Raw genomic sequence first — 21,199 nt, 5'->3', positions numbered from 1 at the left:
CTTGCTCTGATTGAACCCCTTGTATTTTGCGGTATAGGTCTCGACATGCACTGGTGTTAATGGCTTGTTAGCTTAGCCAGTGTTTGGAGTTCATATTTAATAACACTGCTCGACAGGCTTGGGGTGAGAATGGCATTGCCTTTTCTGCCCGCCTCAGTGCTTCTGTGGACATCAGCACAATTTTTGCACTTCAATAATTCTTCTGCCTGCAGAGATGGAGTTGTTACTGAACCGGGGACGCGGGGGTGGATCATCCCAACCGAAGGCATCAGCAGCCCATCCCCCCACGGACCTGATGCAGCTGCTTGCCAAGTTTTCTTGCGTGTGGCATTCTCTTGGCAGCGGAAAAAGCTCTTTGTTATAGCACTTTGGTTCTAATTAGCAGCCCTGGCCTAGTCTCATGTTATTAAGCAGCACAAGGGACTGTTTCCCATCACACAGTGCAAGGAATACAATTGCAGGGATTCTTTGAGGCATGTTGTGTTTCATTATCACTTTGCCCTGGCTCATGTTTTGCAGATAACTCCAGGTACATGGAAATGAAATCTCTGGACGTGAGGTCACTGGAATATGCTGAAGTGGAGCTGAAACAGCCCCTTTCTTTGCCTTCCTGGGAACCTGAGGATGTGTTCAGAGAACTTAGCATTCCTCTAGGTGGGTGAAATACACAGTCCTTCCTGAGAATTTGGCTCCAGGAAACGATAGTCCTGTAATAACATCTAAGAGCTTGAGAGGGCTTTTTGTCATTTTGTTGTCTTTCGTGTCTGATGCAGTTACCTAGATGTGTGTGCTGCCTTAAAGTTTCTTGAAATTTCAGTCTCCCATAGTAGACCAGATACCTCATGGGGCCAGACTTTGAACGGCACTGCCCTGGGAGCCAGAGCAGAGACTTGTTTTCCCTGTCAGGAAATGCTTTTTTCCTGACCACACAGCCCTTATTCAGCCAGGGAAGCAGAGGCCAACAGCTGCCATAAAGCCACTAGCTGATTCACTTTGTTATATAGCAGAAACTAACACAACATTGTAAAGCAATTATACTCCAATAAAGATGTTAAAAAAAAAAAAAGAAGAAAGAAATGCACCTCTTCTGCTAATGTCTTCCCTGCCCTCCTGGCCCCAGCCCTTTTCAAAACAACGCTGCATTGTTTTCTCTTTGAGAGACCAGCTTCTCTGAGCCATTGACGCTGAATAGACTGCGTCTGGGGCAGAGCCTATATAGTTGATAGAAGAGCACTGAACAGAGACGTGGGCCCCTGTCCTTCCCATGCTGGGTAACTGCACGTCCTCAAACAAGTCATACCCAGGAATGTTTTTGGGGTTTTTTTTCCAGTCACTGCAAGTCCTTTATTAACAAGTCAATTAGCCCCAGAGGGGCTAGTCAACATGGAGGCTCACCCTTTCCATCAGGTTTCCTTTTTTCCTTTTCATCTGCTTTTAAAAATTTCGTACTGTTTCCTGTCCTCCAAGTGTGCCATTTAGTCAGATCGAAGAGCAAACTTTCTTTTTTTTTAAAGGATGAGTTTGCTGCATAGCGTCCAGTATGCTCCAGGACAAAAACTAAAAAAAGCAAATACACACTGACCTTAGAATGAACTAAGATGATTGCCAGAAGGCCCTGGGTTTTTTAATGCTGGAAAATAGTTGCAAAGGCTGCTTTTCAGGAAAAAGGTGCCAGACAGTTCGTTTATGCATTCACTTAGTCAGCAACCCCTCCTGGATAACGTGGCACTCTGTGAGACGCTCAGGGGGAACTGAGAAATGGAACACAAGTCTCTTGGCATCTAGGAACTTAGAAATCTATATGACACACACAGGCAAAAATTAAGAATAAATTCTGCTACCTTATAATTCATGTTTTATTTTATTTTTTATTATAAAAGGTGTGAAAGATTATTATAACCAATTTTTAAAACCATATGAAGTAAATATTAAATGTTGTATCTCTTCCCTCCAGTCTCTCCCCCTCGCCAGAGGTAGCCACTGTCATACCCACAGATAGTTTTTCTCCCACAAAAATAGGATCAAACTATACACATAATGTTGCGCAATTTGCTTTTATAATGTAACAGTGGGTCTTAGAGAGCTCTTCACATCAGTACATAGAGAATGCATTCTTCTTAACCACCGCAAATATTCCATCTTAAAAGCTGTACCATACGTTATCGATCCATTCCTCTACTGGTGAACATTATGTTTTCATTTTTTGTTCCATTATTAAAATGCTATAATAGTTAGGCTTTTATCATTTACCATGTAGGCACCACTTCTAGTATTTTTCTCATTGAACTCTCAAAACACCTGTGAGGTAAGTAATATTTTTATCCCTATATCACAGATAAGAAATGAGATGCAGGGTTACAAAGCTAACGAACAGCCCAAACTGGAGTCAGGATTCAAACCCCAGCACTTTGACTCCCTGTGCCATGCTGCCTCTGAGCTTTGTTGCCTTCCAAACGCACTGTCACCTTTGTGTGTGAATCAGGGTTTCTGGAGGATAACGTCCTGGCCCGGGGGAGGGGGGATGTCCATATATATTTGTATTTCATATTTTCATAATTGCCACTAAATTGCTCCCCAAAAAGATTATACCAGTTTTCAGCGCTACCTCAAGTGAGAGTACTCATTCTCCACATCCTCGCCAACTTTGGATCTTATCAGTTTTTAATCTTTACCAACCTGTTAGGAGGAAAATGGTAGCTCATTTTATTTTTTAAAACACAGTTCTATTGAGGTATAATTGATGATAATGAAGTGCACATAAGGCACACAATTTGATGAATTTTGACACATGTACACACCTGTGAGACCATCACCACAACCAACATAGTGAACATATTCTTCACCCCCCATATTTCCTGATACTCCTTTGTAATCCCTCGCTCCCACCCTCAGTCCCCAAGTAACCACTGCCCTCCTTCCTTTCACTAAATATTAGTTTGCATTCTAGAATTTTATATAAAGGGAATTATACAGTATGTACTCTTGTCACCTGGCTTTTTTCAACTCAATAATTATTCTGAGATTCATCCGAATTGTTGGGTGTATGGATAGTTGGTTTCTATTTATTGTTGAGGAGTATTGCATTGTGGTTATGGGTAGATCACATTTTGTTTATTCATTCAGCTGTTGATGGGCATTTGGGTTGTTTCTGGTGTGGGGCTATTACATATTGTACTTTTATTCTTGATTGTAGTCTCCGATTAGAATTTTTTTAACATCTTTATTGGAGTATAATTGCTTTACAATGTTGTGTTAGTTTCTGCTTTATAACAAAGTGAATCAGCTATACATATACATATATCCCCATATCCCCTCCCTCTTGAGTCTCCCTCCCACCCTCCCTATCTGACCCCTCTAGGTGGTCACAAAGCACCGAGCTGATCTCCCTGTGCTATGCAGCTCCTTCCCACTAGCTATCTATTTTACATTTGGGAGTGTATATATGTCAATGCTACTCTTACTTCGTCCCAGCTTACCCTTCCCCCTCCCCGAGTCCTCAAGTCCATTCTCTACATCTACGTCTTTATTCCTGTCCTACCCCTAGGTTCATCAGAACCATTTTTTTTTAGATTCCATATATATGTCTTAGCATACAGTATTTGTTTTTCTCTTTCTGACTTACTTCTCTCTGTATGACAGACTCTAGGTCCATCCAGCTCACTACAAATAACTCAATTTCGTTTCTATTTATGGCTAATATCCCATTGTATATATGTGCCACATCTTCTTTATCCATTCATCTGTTGAAGGACACTTAGGTTGCTTCCATGTCCTGGCTAGTGTAAATAATGCTGCAATGAACATTGTGGTACACGACTCTTTTTGAATTACGGTTTTCTCACGGTATATGCCCAGTAGTGGGATTGCTGGGTCCTATGGTAGTTCTATTTTTAGTTTTTTAAGGAACCTCCATACTGTTCTCCATAGTGGCTGTACCAATTTACATTCCCACTAACAATGCAAGAGGGTTCCCTTTTCTCCACACCCTCTCCAGCATTTATTGTTTGTAGATTTTTTGGTGATGGCCATTCTGACCGGTGTGAGGTAATACCTCATTGTAGTTTTGATTTGCATTTCTCTAATGATGGGTGATGTTGAGCATCTTTTCATGTGTTTGTTGGCAATCTGTATGTCTTCTTTGGAGAAATGTCTATTTAGGTCTTCTGACCATTTTTGGATTGGGTTTTTTTTTTTTTATATTGAGCTGCATGAGCTGCTTGTATATTTGGGAGATTCATCCTTTGTCAGTTGCTTCGTTTGCAAATATTTTCTCCCATTCTGAGGGTTGTCTTTTTGTCTCGTTTATGGTTTCCTTTGCTCTGCAAAAGCTTTTAACTTTCATTAGGTCCCATTCATTAATTTTTGTTTTTATTCCCATTTCTCTAGGAGGTGGGTCGGAAAGGATCTTGCTGTGATTTATGTCATAGAGTGTTCTGCCTATGTTTTCCTCTAAGAGTTTTATGCTGTCTGGCCTTAACATTTAGATCTTTAATCCATTCTGAGTTTATTTTTGTGGATGGTGTTAGGGAGTGTTCTAATTTCATTCTTTTACATGTAGCTGTCCAGTTTCCCAGCACCACTTATTGAAGAGGCTGTCTTTTCTCCATTGTATATTCTTGCCTCCTTTATCAAAGATAAGGTGACCATGTGTGCGTGGGTTTATCTCTGGGCTTTCTATCCTGTTCCATTGATCTATATTTCTATTTTTGTGCCAGTACCATACTATCTTGATTACTGTAGCTTTGTAATATAGTCTGAAGCCCAGGAACCTGATTTCTCCTGCTCCGTTTTTCTTTCTCTTTCTCTTTTCTTTTTCTTTGGCTATTCAGGGTCTTTTGTGTTTCCATACAAATTGTAAAATGTTTTGTTCTAGTTCCGTTAAAAATGCCATTGGTAGTTTGATAGGGATTGCATTGAGTCTGTAGATTGCTTTGGGTAGTATAGTCATTTTCACAATGTTGATTCTTCCAATCCAAGAACATGGTATATCTCTCCATCTGTTTGTATCGTCTTTAATTTCTTTCATCAGTGTCTTATAGTTTTCTGCAGACAGGTCTTTTGTCTCCTTAGGTAGGTTTATTCCTAGGTATTTTATTCCTTTTGTTGCAGTGGTAAATGGGAGTGTTCCCTTAATTTCTCTTTCAGATATTTCATCATTAGTGTATAGGAATGCAAGAGATTTCTGTGCATTAATTTTCTATCCTGCTACTTTACCAAATTCATTGATTAGCTCTAGTAGTTTTCTGGTAGCATCTTTAGGATTCTCTATGTATAGCATCATGTCATCTGCAAACAGTGACAGTTTTACTTCTTCTTTTCTGATTTGGATTCCTTTTATTTCTTTTTTTTCTCTGATTGCCATGGCTAAAGCTTCCAAAACTATGTTGAATAATAGCAATGAGAGTGGGCAGCGTTGTCTTGTTCCTCATCTTAGTGGAAATGGTTTCAATTTTTCACCATTGAGAATGATGTTGGCTGTGGGTTTATCATATATGGCCTTTATTATGTTGAGGTAGGTTCCCTCTATGCCTACTTTCTGTAGAGTTTTTATCATAAATGGGTGTTGAATTTTGTCAAAAACTTTTTCTGCATCTATTGAGATTATCATATGGATTTTATCCTTCAATTTGTTAATATGGTGTATCACATTGATTGAATTATGTATATTGAAGAATCCTTGCATTCCTGGGATAAACCGCACTTGATCATTGTGTGTGATCCTTTTAATGTGCTATTGCATTCTGTTTGCTAGTATTTTGTTGAGGATTTTTGCATCTACGTTCATCAGTGATATTGGCCTGTAGTTTTCTTTTTTTGTGACATATTTCTCCGGTTTTGGTATCAGGGTGATGGTGGCCTCGTAGAATGAGTTTCAGAATGTTCCTCCCTCTGCTATATTTTGGAAGAGTTTGAGAAGGATAGGTGTTAGCGTTTCTCTAAATGTTTGATAAAATTCACCTGTGAAGCCATCTCTTCCTGGGCTTTTGTTTGTTGGAAGATTTTTAATCACAGTTTCAATTTCAGTGCTTATGATTGGTCTGTTCATATTTTCTATTGCTTTGTGGTTCAGCCTTGGAAGGTTGTACTTTTCTAAGAATTTGTCCATTTCTTCCAGGTTGTCCATTTTATTGGCATATAGTTGCTTGTAGTAATCTCTCATGATCCTTTGTATTTTTGCAGTGTCAGTTGTTATTTCTTTTTCATTTCTAATTCTGTTGATTTGAGTCTTCTCCATTTTTTTCTTGATGAGTCTGGCTAATGGTTTATCAATTTTGTTTATCTTCTCAAAGAACCAGCTTTTAGTTTTATTGATCTTTGCTATCATTTCCTTCATTTCTTTTTCATTTATTTCTGATCTGATCTTTATGATTTCTTTCCTTCTGCTAACTTTGGCTTTTTTTTTTGTTCTTCTTTCTCTAATTGCTTTCAGTGTGAGTTTAGGTTGTTTATTTGAGATTTTTCTTGTTTCTTGAGGTCGGATTTTATTGCTATAAACTTCCCTCTTAGAACTGCTTTTGCTGTATCCCATAGATTTTGGGTCGTTGTGTTTTCATTGTCATTTGTTTCTAGGTATTTTTTGATTTCCTCTTTGATTTCTTCAGTGATCTCTTGGTTATTTAGTAGCGTATTGTTCAGCCTCCATATGTTTGTATTTTTTACAGTTTTTTTCCTGTAATTGATATCTAGTCTCATAGTGTAGCGGTCAGAAAAGATACTTGATACGATTTCAATTTTCCTAAATTTACCAAGGCTTGATTTGTGACGCAAGATATGATCTATCCTGGAGAATGTTCCATGTGCACTTGAGAAGAAAGTGTACTCTGTTGTTTTTGGATGGAATGTCCTATAAATATCAATTAAGTCTATCTGGTCTAATGTGTCATTTAAAGCTTGTGTTTCCTTATTTATTTTCATTCTGTATCATCTGTCCATTGGTGAAAGTGAAGTGTTAAAGTCCCTACTCTTACTGTGTTACTGTCGATTTCTCCTTTTATGGCTGTTAGCATTTGCCTTATGTATTGAGGTGCTCCTATGTTGGGTGCGTAAATATTTACAATTGTTATATCTTCTTGGATTGATCCCTTGATCATTATGTAGTGTCCTTCTTTGTCTCTTATAATAGTCTTTATTTGAAAGTCTGTTTTGTCTGGTATGAGTATTGCTACTCCAGCTTTCTTTTGATTTCCATTTGCATGGAATGTCTTTTTCCATCCCCTCACTTTCAGTCTGTACATGTCCCTAGGTCTGAAGTGGGTCTCTTGTAGACAGCATATATATGGGTCTTGTTTTTGTATCCATTCAGCCAGTCTATGTCTTTTGGTTGGAGCATTTAATCCATTTACATTTAAGGTAATTATCGATATGTATGTTCTTATTAACATTTTCTTAATTGTTTTGGGTTTGTTTTTGTAGGTCTTTTCCTTCTCTTGTGTTTCCTGCCTAGAGATGTTCCTCTAGCATTTGTTGTAAAGCAGGTTTGGTCGTGCTGAATTCTCTTAACTTTTACTTGTCTGTAAAGTTTTTAATTTCTCTGTTGAATCTGAATGAGATGCTTGCTGGGTGGAGTAACCTTGGTTGTAGGTTTTTCCCTTTCATCACTTTAAATGTGTCCTGCCACTCCCTTTTGGCTTGCAGAGTTTCTGCTGAAAGATCAGCTGTTAATCTTATGGGGATTCCCTTGTATGTTATTTGTTGTTTTTCCCTTGCTGCTTTTAATATTTTTTCTTTGTATTTAATTTTTGATAGATTGATTAATATGTGTCTTGGCGTGTTTCTCCTTGGATTAATCCTGCATGGGACTCTGTGCTTCCTGGACTTGACTATTTCCTTTCTCACGTTAGGGAAGCTTTCAGCTATAATCTCTTCCAATATTTTCTCAGACCCTTTCTTTTCTCTTCTTCTTCTGGGACCCCTATTATTCGAATGTTGGTACATTTAGTGTTGTCCCACAGGTCTCTAAGACTGTCCTCAATTCTTTTCATTCTTTTTTCTTTATTTTGCTCTGTGGCAGTTATTTCCACTAGTTTATCTTCCAGGTCACTTATCCATTCTTCTGCCTCAGTTATTCTGCTATTGATTCCTTCTAGAGAATTTTTAATTTCATTTATTGTGTTGTTCATCATTGTTTGTTTGCTCTTTAGTTCTTCTAGGTCCTTGTTAAACATTTCTTGTATTTTATCCATTCTATTTCCAAGATTTTGGATCATCTTTACTATCATTACTCTGAATTCTTTTTCAGGTAGACTGCATATTTCCTCCTCTTTTGTTTGGTCTGATGTGTTTTTACATTGCTCCTTCATGTGCTGTGTATTTCTCTGTCTTCTCTTTTTGTTTAACTTACTGTGTTTGGGGTCTCCTTTTTGCAGGCTGCAGGTTCATAGTTCCCGTTGTTTTTGGTGTCTGCCCCCAGTGGGTAAGGTTGGTTCAGTGGGTTGTGTAGGCTTCCTGGTGGAGGGGACTAGTGCCTGTGTTCTGGTGGGTGGGGCTGGATCTTGTCCTTCTGGTGGGCAGGACCATGTCCAGTGGCGTGTTTTGGGGTGTCTGTGAACTTAGTATGACTTCAGGCAGCCTCTCTGCTAATGGGTGGGGTTGTGTTCCCGTCTTGCTAGTTGTTTGGCATGGGGCGTCCAGCATGGGAGCTTGCTGGCCATTGGGTGGAGCTGGGTCTTAGTGTTGAGACAGAGATCTCTGGGAGAGCTCTCGCTGATTGATATTACATGGGGCTGGGAGGTCTCTGGTGGTCCAATCTCCTGGGCTCGGCTCTCCCATCTCTGAGGCTCAGGCCTGACACCCAGCTGGAACACCAAGACCCTGCCAGCCGCACAGCTCGGAATAAAAGGAAGAAAAAATAGGAAGAAAAAAAAATGAACAGATAGAACCCGAAACAAAATGGTAAAAGCAAAACTAAACAGACAAAATCACACAAAGAATCATATACACACACACTCATAAAAAGAAAACAAACAAACAACAACAAAAAAACCCAAACAGTTAGAACCCTAGGACAAATGGTAAGAGCAAATCTAAACAGACAAAGTAACACAAAGAAACATGTACATACACACTCACAAAAAGAGAAAAAAGGGAAAAAATAATAATAATTTTTTAAAAAAGAAGAGAGCAACCAAACCAATGAACAAATCCACCAATGCTGACAAGCACTAAAAACTAAACTAAGATGAACATAAAAACCAGAAACAAATCGGACGCAGAAAGCAAACCCCAAGTCTACAGTTGCTCCCAAAGTCCACCGCCTCAATTTTGGGAACATTTGTTGTCCATTCAGGTATTCCGCAGATGCGGGTTTCATCAAGTTGATTGTGGGGATTTAATCCGCTGCTCCTGAGGCTGCACCGAGAAATTTCCCTTTCTCTTCTTTGTTCCCACAGCACCTGGGGTTCAGCTTTGGTTTGGCCCCGCCTCTGCATGTAGGCCGCCCTCAGGTGTCTGTTCCCTTTTGGGAAGTCTGAGGTCTTCTGCCAGCGTTCAGTAGGTGTTCTATAGGAGTTGTTCCACATGTAGATGTATTTGTGGGGAGGAAGGTGATCTCCACGTCTTACTCCTCCCCCATCTTGAAGGTCTCCCCTCTGATTAGCTTTGAGACCTATTGTCTCATCCATCTCAGTAGGGGGCATACGGTACTATTTTCTGCATTTGACAGGTGAGGAAACTGAAGCCCAGAGACTTTCTTACCTGAGATCACACAGCAGGCTCATGTCAGAACTGAGGATTCCTAATTGGAGACCCTCTTGTTCCTACAGTTCAGGCAGCACAGTGGAGGAAAGGCAATTGGGTGGAGTGGTTAAGAGCACAGACTGTGGAATCTGACTTCCTGGGTTCAAATCCCAGCTGGCTGTGGGACAAAAAGCTGCTTATTTAACCTCTCTCCTTGGCTTTCTTCATCTCTAAATAAGGGCTGGTAATAGATGCCTACCATGTAGGGTTATTTTGAGGATTAGTTGAATGAGTACTGGTAAGGTCTCAGTGTCTTCCAGTAGAAGGTACTTAATACAGGTTGTCTATTGTTATTATTCATTTATGAAATAGTTATTGAGACCTACTATGCTTTCTCTCACTGGGGGCTACATAACCCTTCACCCTCCATGGTCTGTTCCTAGCAGAGAGAGTTCTGGGGGTGGAGGAACAACTCAGGCTTGGTCCCTGTGGAGAGCAGAGAGGCAGAATGAGGAGGAGAGGGGGGCAGAGTCCTGCTGCTTAGGGGCTGGACTGGGCATGGGGGTGTGGAAGGGCACCCTATGTGTTTCAGGCCAGCTCTGGGTGACCCCAGCCAGTGTGAGCCTGCCAAGGCCTGCTCTTCCCAGAACCAAAGGGCATTGCCTGCAAAATGCAAGCTCCCCCGCCACCCATCCCAGGCTTTGCTGGGATGACAGAGTTGTAATTACCAGTGCCAGGAGCTATTATTAGAAGGCAGATGTAGCTTTAGTTATTGTACTTAGGAGAGGCTGAAAAATGGGAGGACCAGGTTGCTCCAGAACTCACTGGGGCTGTGGCAGTTTTTTCTTGACGCTGCTGCTTCCCCTGGCCCTCACATTCCAGAGGCGTCCCGAGGCAGTGTTGGTATCCTAGTGCCCGTGCAACCGCCGGTTACTCAAGGGTGAGTTCCCAGGCGTTTGGGGATCCTGCCCCAGCTTCTCCTTCCTCAGAGCTGTCTCTGACCACCTGCCCAACGAGCCCCAGAGGCCAGTGGAGGCAGGGAGGAGAGTTGCTGGCAGCCGTGGAGTCTGGCTTCTCCAGGCGGCTCTGGTGAAAGGCTGGAGGGCCTTCTGGCCTCTGTGCAGAAAGGTTCAACACGTGTCTGGAAACTAATATTCTTTTAATGCTTTTTTTTTAAATTTATTTTTATTTATTTATTTTTGGCCACATTGGGTCTTCATTACTGCACGCGGGCTTTCTCTAATGGCGACGAGCGGGGGCTACCCTTTGTTGCAGCACGCGGGCTTCTCACTACAGTGGCTTCTCTTGTTGCAGAGCATGGGCTCTAGGCACGCGGGCTTCAGTAGTTGCAGCACATGGGCTCAGTAGTTGTGGCTCACAGGCTCTAGAGCGCAGGCTCGGTAGTTGTGGCACAGGGCTTAGTTGCTCCGCGGCATATGGGATCTTCCCAGACCAGGGATTAAACCTGTGTCCCTTGCATTGGCAGGCGGCCACTGTGCCACCAGGGAAGCCCCCATGGAAACTAATAGTTTTTGAGCACCAGGCAAAATGATAGGTGCTTCCCCATAACACCATTTGTGGTATGATTATTCCTGTTTCATAGATGAAGAAACTGATCTCAGAGAGGTTAAATAACATACCTGAGATCACACAATGTGAGTCGAAGAGCTCGGTCTATCTGACTCTAAATTCCATATTCCGTTTTCTCTCCAGTATACTGTGGCTTCCGAGCTTTTTTGTTTTGTTTTGTTTTCCCCAGTGGAAGCCTTTGTTCAAGTGAAATCTCACTACAGATGGTAGCTGTGCTGCTGGGGTCGAAAGGGGCACTGCTGAGACCCTGCTTCACCCTCTGTGGTGGCTTCTGAGGCAGCTGCACCCTTTTTGGGGGGCCAAGGACAGGGACTAGGAGGCCTCTTGGGAAACCTGGAAGATTCTGGAGGCCTCAGCAGGGTCTGCAGTGAAAACCTCAAGGCTTCTTTCCTGGTTTTACCCAACTGGCCGATCCTGCAGGGTCTGGGACGGGACACAGGGAGAGGCTCTGATCACAGGCCTGCGTCTGCTCCACGTGGCCTCGGGTGGTGCTTCTCCTTTTCTGGTTGCCTGTCTCTTGTCTTGTGTGGGCCTCTGCTCCCCATAGAGCAGCAGCAAAGGGGAGAAGTATTTTGCAGGAACAGAGGACAAAGGCAGGCCTTGCTTAATGCTCGTTTGCCAGCCACAGCCAGGAGCCAGGGCCCGGGGGAGGTGGAGGGGTGGGCTGGCCACACACAGGCAAAGCCAACGCTTTCCCATCCTTTGCAGTGAGGGTGGGAGGATGGTGGGAAGGGGAAGGACACTCGGCCTCCCCTTGGGCAGCTGGGCCCCCCCCGCCCCGGGGACCGCTGGAGACTGCTGAGGGCACGGCAGCGGGCTTGCTGTGTGGCAGTTAGAACTGGCTGAGGCCGCCCAGGCCCCAGACCACAGAGGAGCCATCAGTCAAGGCAGGCCTCCCAGGCTCCCTCCTCCCTCCAGGCCTGCCCCTCCACACTGATAAGTGGCTCTTTTGAAATGCAAAAAAAAAAGTTATAATTACAAGTCTAAGCTGCTCCTCTATGACAGGGTCTCCTGTGCACTTAGCTCTGTCTGTCAGGAGGCAGGAGAAGGAAAGTGAAGCGAGGCCCAGGGTTGTGGTCACACGCAGTGCCTTGGCCTGTCCCCCTCTCTGCAAGAAGCTGCTCTGGCCCTGGTGTGCCGCTCCCAGCCCCGCTCTCCCTGCCGCCCCTTGGGGCCAGATCTCCAACCTTCCCCCACCCCCAGCAGAACCAACCAGACGGGCCGCAGCAAAGCCCAGCTGAAGTGTGTCAGCACACAGGGAGCGGCCCCAGTCTGAAGGCGGGATCTGGGTGTCCTGAGTGGCTAGCCCCTTTCCTTTAGTTCCGCAGTGGGCCCTGCTCATCATGGCCCTCACACCCTGTTCTTTAGCTGGTGCTTCACGATCAGGTGCCTGAGGAAACTGAGACCCAGGAGGGGTTCAGCCAGCTCTCCCCAGGCTACACAGATTCTTAGCCTCTGGTCTGTGCCTTCTCAGACCTGGGCTCTTTCCAGTCTGCTGTCTGTGTCTTCAAGAGGAGAACTGTGACCCTCAAACACCTTGGTGGAGGCTGGAGCGGCCACCGTCCCACTTCAGAGATGAATCCTCTGGGCTGAGACACTGTCACTTGTCTGGCTGTTGGGCCACCATTTCCCTTCCTCAGAATCAGAACGCCTCCCAGAATCCTGGCACTTTTATTTAACGCATCATAAATAAAATGTTACTAATTAATGATTCAGGTGTAAAGACTGGAGAAAGATGGAAAAGTGTTTATGATAGATCATCACATGAAAAAAGGAGGAGATAGAATTACACTTAGGGTGTAATTAAAAATGTCCCCCTCCCCCCAAAAAAGGCTCTCTATATAGATAGTGTGGAAGAAAATATTTTGATTGGAATGACTCTGGGTGATTTTTCCTCACTTTTATCTTTAAAATTTTTCTTTAATGAACATAATTCTAAAATAAGCAAACAAAAATGAGAGCATTCTTGGGCTTCCCTGGTGGCACAGTGGTTAAGAATCCTCCTGCCAATGCAGGGGACATGGGTTCAAGCCCTGGTCCGGGAAGATCCCACGTGCCACGGAGCAGCTAAGCCCGTGCGCCACAACTACTGAGCCTGCGCTCTAGAGCCCACGAGCCACAGCTACTGAGCCCGCGTGCCGCAACTACTGAAGCCCACGCGCCTAGAGCCCATGCTCCGCAACAAGAGAAGCCACCACAATGAGAAGCTCGCACACCGCAACGAAGACACAACACAGCCAAAAATAAATTAATTAAATAAATTTTTAAAAAAACATTCACTTTATAAAAAAAAAAAAGAGAGCATTCTTCCAGAGTCCTGGCCACAACAGCTGCAGAGAGGGGTACAGTGTGGAGAAACAAAATCCACCCAGGGAAATGTAAGAAACCTCCTTCCTCCTCCTTTCCCTGGAAATAGGCTGATTGTAGTAGAGCCTGGACCTACTTCCCAAAGGCAGTTGCAGAGCATATAATTGCTAAGCCCTCCATCACACTTCAGGGAGTACATCCCTCACATTCACAGCTGCCTGTGAATGAAGTTGATGCTATTTTCTTCGTGCCTGTTTCTCAAATGAGGAAACTGAGGCCTGAAGAAACTGGGTAACCAGCCAAAGTCAACAGTAATCGAGGGCTGGAGTGCATTGCTCCTGTTACCACCTGACTGCTGTCTGGACCCTGGGGGCCTCCCTCCACCTTCCTAATTGCCTACCTATCCACCTCCAATCCTTCTGCAGGGGTGGAGTTCGTGGTGCCCAGGACCGGCTTTTATTGCAAACTGTGTGGGCTGTTCTACACGAGCGAGGAGATGGCAAAGATGAGCCACTGTCGCAGTGCCATCCACTACCGGAACTTACAGGTAACCGTCAGCCTTCCTTGCCTAGCTCCCGGGGAGGGTGTGGGGAGTGCGCCCTGGTCTCAGTTTCTGTGCGTTGCTGTCTCCTTCCATCTCATGGGAAACTCCTCCTGTTCTCTCAGTCCTGACTCTACCAGGTGGCTCCGTATGGTAGCGGCTTCCCACGTGCTCTCAGAACATCTGTCTCCACCTTGGTACAAAGCATTCTGTTTGGCTTGGGTTTTTTTGTAACTGCCTCTCCCTCTAGACCGAATGACTCGTTAGCGTTCACCTGGCCCCTGGTTGGGTCTCGTCCCTTTTCACCTGGATGTTCCAGATGCAGATATTTCTCTATGTTTCTCTTTCCCTGTGCACTATGCTTGTTTGCTAGAATAAAACCCACTATTATGTTCTATTGAAATGTCCGTCCATACTGCAGCTATTATCACAGGCATACCATGGACCAGACACTATTCTAGGCACTGGGTAGACAACAACAAAAAAAGCAGACAGCAATCCCTGCCCTCATGGACCTTCCATTCTAACGTAGGAGATAAGCAAAAAATAAAATAAGTACGTTTCATAGTATATTAACTGTGGCATATAAAAAATACCCTATATACCATATTTTATCTAATCTAAGGTGCCATCAGTGGTAAGACACACCACTATTTTTTGATATCAACAAGGAAAAAAATGTTACAAATTAAACGGTGAGACTCCATCAACTGTAAAATGCATCTCAATTTCAGAACTGTTAATGTGTGGAAAAAACACTTCTTAAAATCACAAGATATAGCAATATATCCTATAATATATACCTATATAATATATAGCATATTAGAATGTGATTTTCATATAACTTCTGGTATAAGCTGGGGATTAGTAATGTAATACAAATCATGGAAGATCAGACACTCAGGGTAAGTATATCAAGGCACCTCCTGTTTTTACTATAAGGAATCAAACTACGTTTTTGAGGCACAAGGCCTTGACATTAGAAGACCCTTGTGGTAGCAGCATGACCTAATTCCAGAGCAGGCATTACCATCAGTTTAATTGTTAAAGAATGGCTGCTCTGGTGGTTCTTAACCAGGGATGTGAACCAAAATCCCCTAGACAGTGTTTCAAAAGTATTTATACTACTTAGGCCAGGTGTTCAGTAGAATTTGAGAACTTTCTCAAATATGTAATTTGAGAAAGTTCTCCAAATGGTTTGAATGTGTACCCCAGTTAAGAAAACTCAGATATGGGCCAGTTCTCTTGTTTTATAATTGAGGAAACTGGGGCCCAGAGAAGCCAAGGATTTGTCCAAGCCTTGGATTTGTCCAAGGCCATGTAGATGGTGAGTTACTAGGCCTGGCGCCAGATTGCCTGATTCTTAATCCCTTTCCTCTTTTCACTCTACTAAGCTAGTCTTGCAAACTGAGACCCATGTCATGGCCTGGGTCACCATCTGCAAGGGACTGTCCTTGGCTATGCCCAAACTCAGGTCATTTAAGCCTCTTGATTTCCCTCTGGAAAGCAGCTGTTCTATGACCAAGGAAGCCACGAGATCTGGGGCCCAGGTCCCAGCCTCTCCTGGGGGCGGGCAGTGAGTTGGCCAGGCCAAGGGTTCAGATTGGGCTACCCGGCGCCAGCCGAGGGCAGCTGTCTACCCTGAAGACATCATCGTCCCTCACCCCCAACAAGATTAAACCTCTAGAACGGCACGGCTGGATGGGGTCTTGAAGATCATCCGGTCCTGATTTTCCCAAACCTTGGTCTTCACACCAGCTGGAATCTTTTAAAAATGTAGCTTTTTGGACCTACTCTGTACTTGCTTATTCATTCTCTCTCTAGAGTGTGGCCTGGGAATCTGCATTTTAAAAAGTCTTTCCAGCAGATTATGATACTTCAACATGAGAACCTGTGATCTCATCCGGCATTCTTGGCTGGATTGTGTAGCCCCCAAGGAGACACACAGCTCAAGGTCACCCAGGAAGGTAGGAAGAGTGAGTGCAGACTTGCCAGGGCCTTGAATTCTAAACCCTGTGTTTTTTGCAGGGCAGCCGACTGCACTGTGTTCTGGGCCTCCGGGCCAAACCCCCAGGCAGACTCGCCTCCCCACAGCAGACCATTCCTGTGGTCCCAGGCATGTCAGGTCCAGATGCTGGCTAAGCCCCTTACGCCCGCCAACTGCAGTTCAGGTTGCCCTGGCGCACCTGTCCTGAAGATGGGAGCCTCCATCGCAGGCTACCCAGATAGGGTTTCTGCCTATCTGGGAAGTGGCCTTGACAGAATGTCTCTGTCCACACAGTCACACCCACTGCACCACACTCCATGTTACACGTGTGAAAAGGGAGGAATTCAGCCCCAAGTAGCAGGTGCTGGCTGACACCTAAGTCAGGCAACTTGTAAACCTAGCACCCCCGGGAGGCCTTGAGGTAGGAGTCAGGTTGTTCTTTGAGGCAGGGTAGAAGGAACCTTCATTTTCTCTCTGCGATCCCGGCTGTGCCCACTGCTGGTCATGCTCTGAGAGAACGCACCAGAGTGATCGGAATAGCAGGTGGAGTCAGTGCTAGATGGGAAAACTAGACGCCTGCTCGGTCCAGTTGGTGGTACACCCACCTGCTTGCCTTCCCTGAGACGAGGTGGAGGAGAAACCCAGCCCTCCATCAGCAGCCTAGCCTGGAGAGATCCACTGTCTGCCCTTCTCCCCGTCAGGCTCACCCACCACTCAAAGCCAACCACAGTCTCTCCTAGAGAGAACAGGTCGACCCCGTCACCTCAAGCACATCATCTTGTCTGACCCTCAAAATCAACCCTGGAGGAGGAAGGAGGAAGATATCATTTCTTCCATTTAACAGTTTCGGGTCTGAAGCTGGGAAAAGATGAGTGACTTTCCCCAAATCAGACAGCTGGTGCCACTAATGATAAAGGGCAACATTGCTGAGTGTTTATTCCATGCCAGGCAGTGTGCTCAATCCTTTATGGTACCTCTCTTGGACTTCACAGCAACCTTATGCAGTAGTTACTATATTACTCACACTTTACAGTCGAAGATATTGGAGAACTTGCCTGCTGAGAGCTAGCATTTGAACCCGGGTCATCTGATGGCAAAGCCCACACACCTGACCACTGCAGGGGACTTAACCCTGCTGACTCGTAATGCTGTGCTCTCTGCACTGCCCTTGGCTGCCCCAGCCATCAGAGGATATGCAGCTGGGGCGCCAGGCATTTTCCGGTTCCACCTCACTGCATTGAATCCAGAATCCCAGGAGCAGCCCGACAGGCTCGCCGAGTTGGGCTGGGGGCCAGCGGGAGCAGTGAGTGCTCTGGGGCAGGGCGGAGGTAGCCCCCCACCACGGAACCTCCGAGACGCAGAGGCTGCCAGCCCATCTGCTGGAGTCTCCAACGTAAGGCTGCGGTTTGTCTTTCACAGTCACTATAGGACAGAGCTGCTCCCCTCCCCACCCTTCCAGCCTCCCTCTCGTCCCTCTGCCTTTTACACGTGATGTGCTGCCTGGATACTAGAAATCTTTCTGGAAAACAAGTAGAGTTGTTGTGAGCATTAAATGAGTTTATAGAAGAAAAGCAGTTAGAATAGCACTTGGTCTGGGATACGGCCTATGGATGTGTTTGCTATGGTTAGGATCTGTACTTTCTACCTTCTCTATGGGTCATTTGTAAACTAACATAAAGGGGGCGGAGCTCATCACTTAGCATGGGTCCTGGAGCCCTGGAAGGATCTGGGGAGGAAGAAGAGGGGTCCCACCCACTGGGCAAGGTGATAGGAGAGGGGGCCAAGGCACACACCCCCTTCCTCTCCCGGCAGCTCACCACTCTCTCTCCCCGCCCCCCACCCCCCGTCTTTGTCCCACAGAAGTACTTGTCCCAGCTGGCCAAGGAGGGCCTGATGGAGACCGAGGGGGCAGGCAGCCCTCGGCCCGAGGACAGCGGAATCGTGCCACACTTTGAAAGGAAAAAGCTCTGACATCCCTGCCACTGCTGCAAGAGGGGAGAGGAGGGCATGAGAGGTGGGGCCTTCCTGCCCTCGGGGACAGGAACTAAGGCCAGAGAGGAAGGAAGACCAGGCAGGCCACGTGGCCTGGGTTTGTCCTCAGAGACTCATGAAATGCCCCTGAAGCGTCTGCCGGAGTCCTCACCGCGGTGTGTCCAGTCTGCTGAGGGGCACCCACTCTCTTCCTGTTGACTCCTGTTTCCTTCAAACAGTCTTTCAGTTTGCTTCTCTCTCTTTCTCCCTCCCCATCCCCCTCTCCCTCCTGTGCACAGGGTCATTTTCTTTTCATAAAATCCAACTTCTCAGGGATTTTCACAGTGTTCCGATTCTTGATGGGATAGGACAGGTCAAGCCAGGCTGAGTCTTCCAAAAAAAAAAAGATTTCACGGAGACTCCTGCGCTGAGAACCATGCCAGTGAACCTGGAGCAGTTTCTCTGCCTGGCATCCTGTGTGTGGGGAGCTGAGATGGGTCCTGCAGTCCTGGAGGGGGGAACCCTAGACAGTCAGTGGGCAGAAGCTGGGAGTTCCTCCAGCTGGACCACCTTTCTGAAAAGCCCTGATTTTCATAACTCTTTCATCCTCTCCATCGTTCTAGAAGCCCACCAGATTCATGCCTTAAAATAAAATTTGAGGAGGAAAAGAGCCCTTCATTTTGGAAGCTCTGATAAGTTCCCCCCAAATGTATCTCCTTCCTCTTGATTTCAGGAGATGCCAGGGTTTGTTCTACTCTGGACATTGAATTTGGTCTAGACTCACTTTAAGTAAAAATGAAAACAGAAGCGTCTTCCCCCTCCAGTTAAAACAGCAGAAGGTCAGGGCTTCCGTTGAAGGTTGGCCTCCCAGCTGTAAATGGTTGGCTTGAGAGACACCAAAACGAGGAAGTGGCATCTGCCCTTGACTCACCCTTTGGGGCCTACACTCTGGGCTCCAGCAGCCTCATAGCAGAATGGTTTTTAAATGGTCTCTTGGAGGCAGGGGACACAAATGAGAGAGAAGACTGCAGGACTGAGGAGCATTTGAGGGTTGCCAGGTGTTTGTAGGTGGACCCTTTCCAACTGGGCAGAAGGTCAAGGGCATCTCAGAGTTGACCCCGTGTGCAGACTTTGATATTAAATGTTATGCAGCACAGAGCTCCTTCCCACCAGGCTCTGCGATACTGAAAGGTCAGTGGCTTCAGGCCCCAGACAGAACAGGCTGCAAGGTCTGCCATCCATTGGAAGGGTCTGGGAAAAGGTGCTGGGGGGAAATGAGGCTCAGCTGCAGCCCTGGAGAAACCCTTGAGAAGGTCAGAGGGGAGCCTGGTGCTACTTCCTCAAGCTGAGACACTCGCCTGGAGGCGGCCGCCCCAGCTCAGCCCCTGGAAGACGGTTCCTGTTAGTTCTATTCCTGACCACAGGCAGGTAGACTAGGTTGAGATTGTGTGTTTTATTTTAATTTTTTGCTTTTTTTCTTTCAACGGTAGATAAGACTATACTGCGCATTCTGTCCTCTGCACTAAAGGCAGAAGGGTAGAGAGATTATCTGAGTTTGACACTGACGTTTTATCAGTGAGGAAACTGAGGCACAGAAAGGAAGGAAAGACAGAACATAAGAGGATCACGTGTAAACCTTGGGGCAAGTGGTCGCTGGCAAGGAGACAACTGTTGGGGACCTGTGAGAGGGAGTTCAGGCGAGCACCAGAGGCAAACAGACCAGCTTGGACAGGTGTAGGGAGAGGCTGGAGGCAGCAGGGAGCCTGAACTTGGCATCAAGCAGCTGGGGGCCTCAGCAAGGTGAGTGTCTCAAAGAGAGTAGAGTTTGAAAGTGGTGACTCAGCCCAGACCTGGTCCCCTGGCTGACTCCCCTGTTTTTTTTACCTGGTGTTCTGGAAACCCACCTCCTCTATTTTTTGGAAACCTTTGACCCTGTGTGTCTTCCTTCCCACTGGTGGGAAGTCAGGGGACAGCTCTCTGGCCTCCTTACTGAACCTTGCTGGGAAAAACCTAAAGGCTAAAACTGCATTTTCAGAGATGCTGGCAGTCTTTTCTCCCAGCAAAGTGGAAGCTGACCCTGCCAGCTCATACCCCCAAGCAGCGTTTCCATGGAAATCTGGATGGCTGTTCCAACAGCTGAATTCCCTAGTAACATAATGGCTCCCTTGCTGATAGACTGACCTTCCCCATATTTTAAAGCTGGAGAATAGCCCTGTGAAGGAGAGAGAAGAGGCTCTTTGCATTCAATCAGAACCTGTAGTTTAAAAAATCATCTAAGATCCTTTTTTTGTGTGTATATATGTATTTATTTTTATTTATTTTTATACAATTCCATTGGCATAGTTTCACCCACTCTATAATTTGCACTTTTTATTCCTACGTGTGTCATACACAACGCAGTATTAAAAGCAACCAGGAAAATATTGATTTTTTTTTTAAAGCTTTTCTTCAATGTTTGTTAACCATTTCAAAATGTCTCCCCGAAAAGGTTGTTCAAGAGCAAATGCTGCCTTGAGCAACAAATTTATTTGTACCCCGGGTTAACAAAACAGAAGGCCTGTATACTTTCTCTTTATCGTAAACACCTGAAATAAAGTGTATCCACAGAGTATTCCCAAAGAATTTGGTAAATTTGATGTTGGTGTGAGCAGCAGCCGTTAGTATCAGGGTTTCCCTTGACACTCTGAGGCTGTGATCTGTTAGATTATACTTGAACTGGACCAGAGTTTGACTTTTGAGCTTATGAAAAAAAAACATTAGTTCGTTTAAGTTTGAACTTGTAAAGTATTGGAATTTGTTGAGTGTCTCATAAATCGTCACCACTTTTCCCGATCTGTATAACTGACAGCAAGTGTTTGTTTTTACAAAAGGAAAAAAAAAGATTTTTAATAAAGAGAATTTGAAAGCTCTTGAGTGAGTAGCCATCTGTCACACAGGGATCCCTCAACCTTTGGCTGGGGGATGCTCAGCGAGCACGGAAGTTGGGAGTTGGTCCCTCTCTGAATCTGGAATGTTTCTGAAGAGTTGAGAAAAGAGGACACAAGAGGTTACACTCAGGCCTCTGGGGGGATCAGAGCTTCTCAGGGGTGAACCTCCAGGAGGGTTGAGTCCGGGAAAGTGGGGAGCTG

The 21,199-nt window shown here is 45.3% G+C and overlaps 1 protein-coding gene across 4 annotated transcripts in view; it reads left to right on the top strand.

Annotated features, from left to right (window-relative positions):
• RBM20 (RNA binding motif protein 20) overlaps nt 1-20,941 on the top strand; it is a 212,139-nt gene extending 191,198 nt beyond the window's left edge. For all 4 annotated transcript variants that reach the window (XM_059900652.1, XM_059900650.1, XM_059900651.1 and 1 more), the window contains exons 12-14: nt 520-654; nt 13,998-14,119; nt 17,961-20,941. In XM_059900652.1, the coding sequence (XP_059756635.1) occupies nt 520-654; nt 13,998-14,119; nt 17,961-18,071 (368 nt within the window). In that variant the 3' untranslated portion in view covers nt 18,072-20,941. The remainder of the gene's footprint in view (nt 1-519; nt 655-13,997; nt 14,120-17,960) is intronic.
• Nucleotides 20,942-21,199: the final 258 nt, after the last annotated feature.

Source organism: Balaenoptera ricei, chromosome 16, assembly GCF_028023285.1.
Source record: "Balaenoptera ricei isolate mBalRic1 chromosome 16, mBalRic1.hap2, whole genome shotgun sequence".
NCBI classification, from domain to species: Eukaryota; Metazoa; Chordata; class Mammalia; order Artiodactyla; family Balaenopteridae; genus Balaenoptera; species Balaenoptera ricei.
This window is presented reverse-complemented; position numbering and strand designations above follow the sequence as displayed.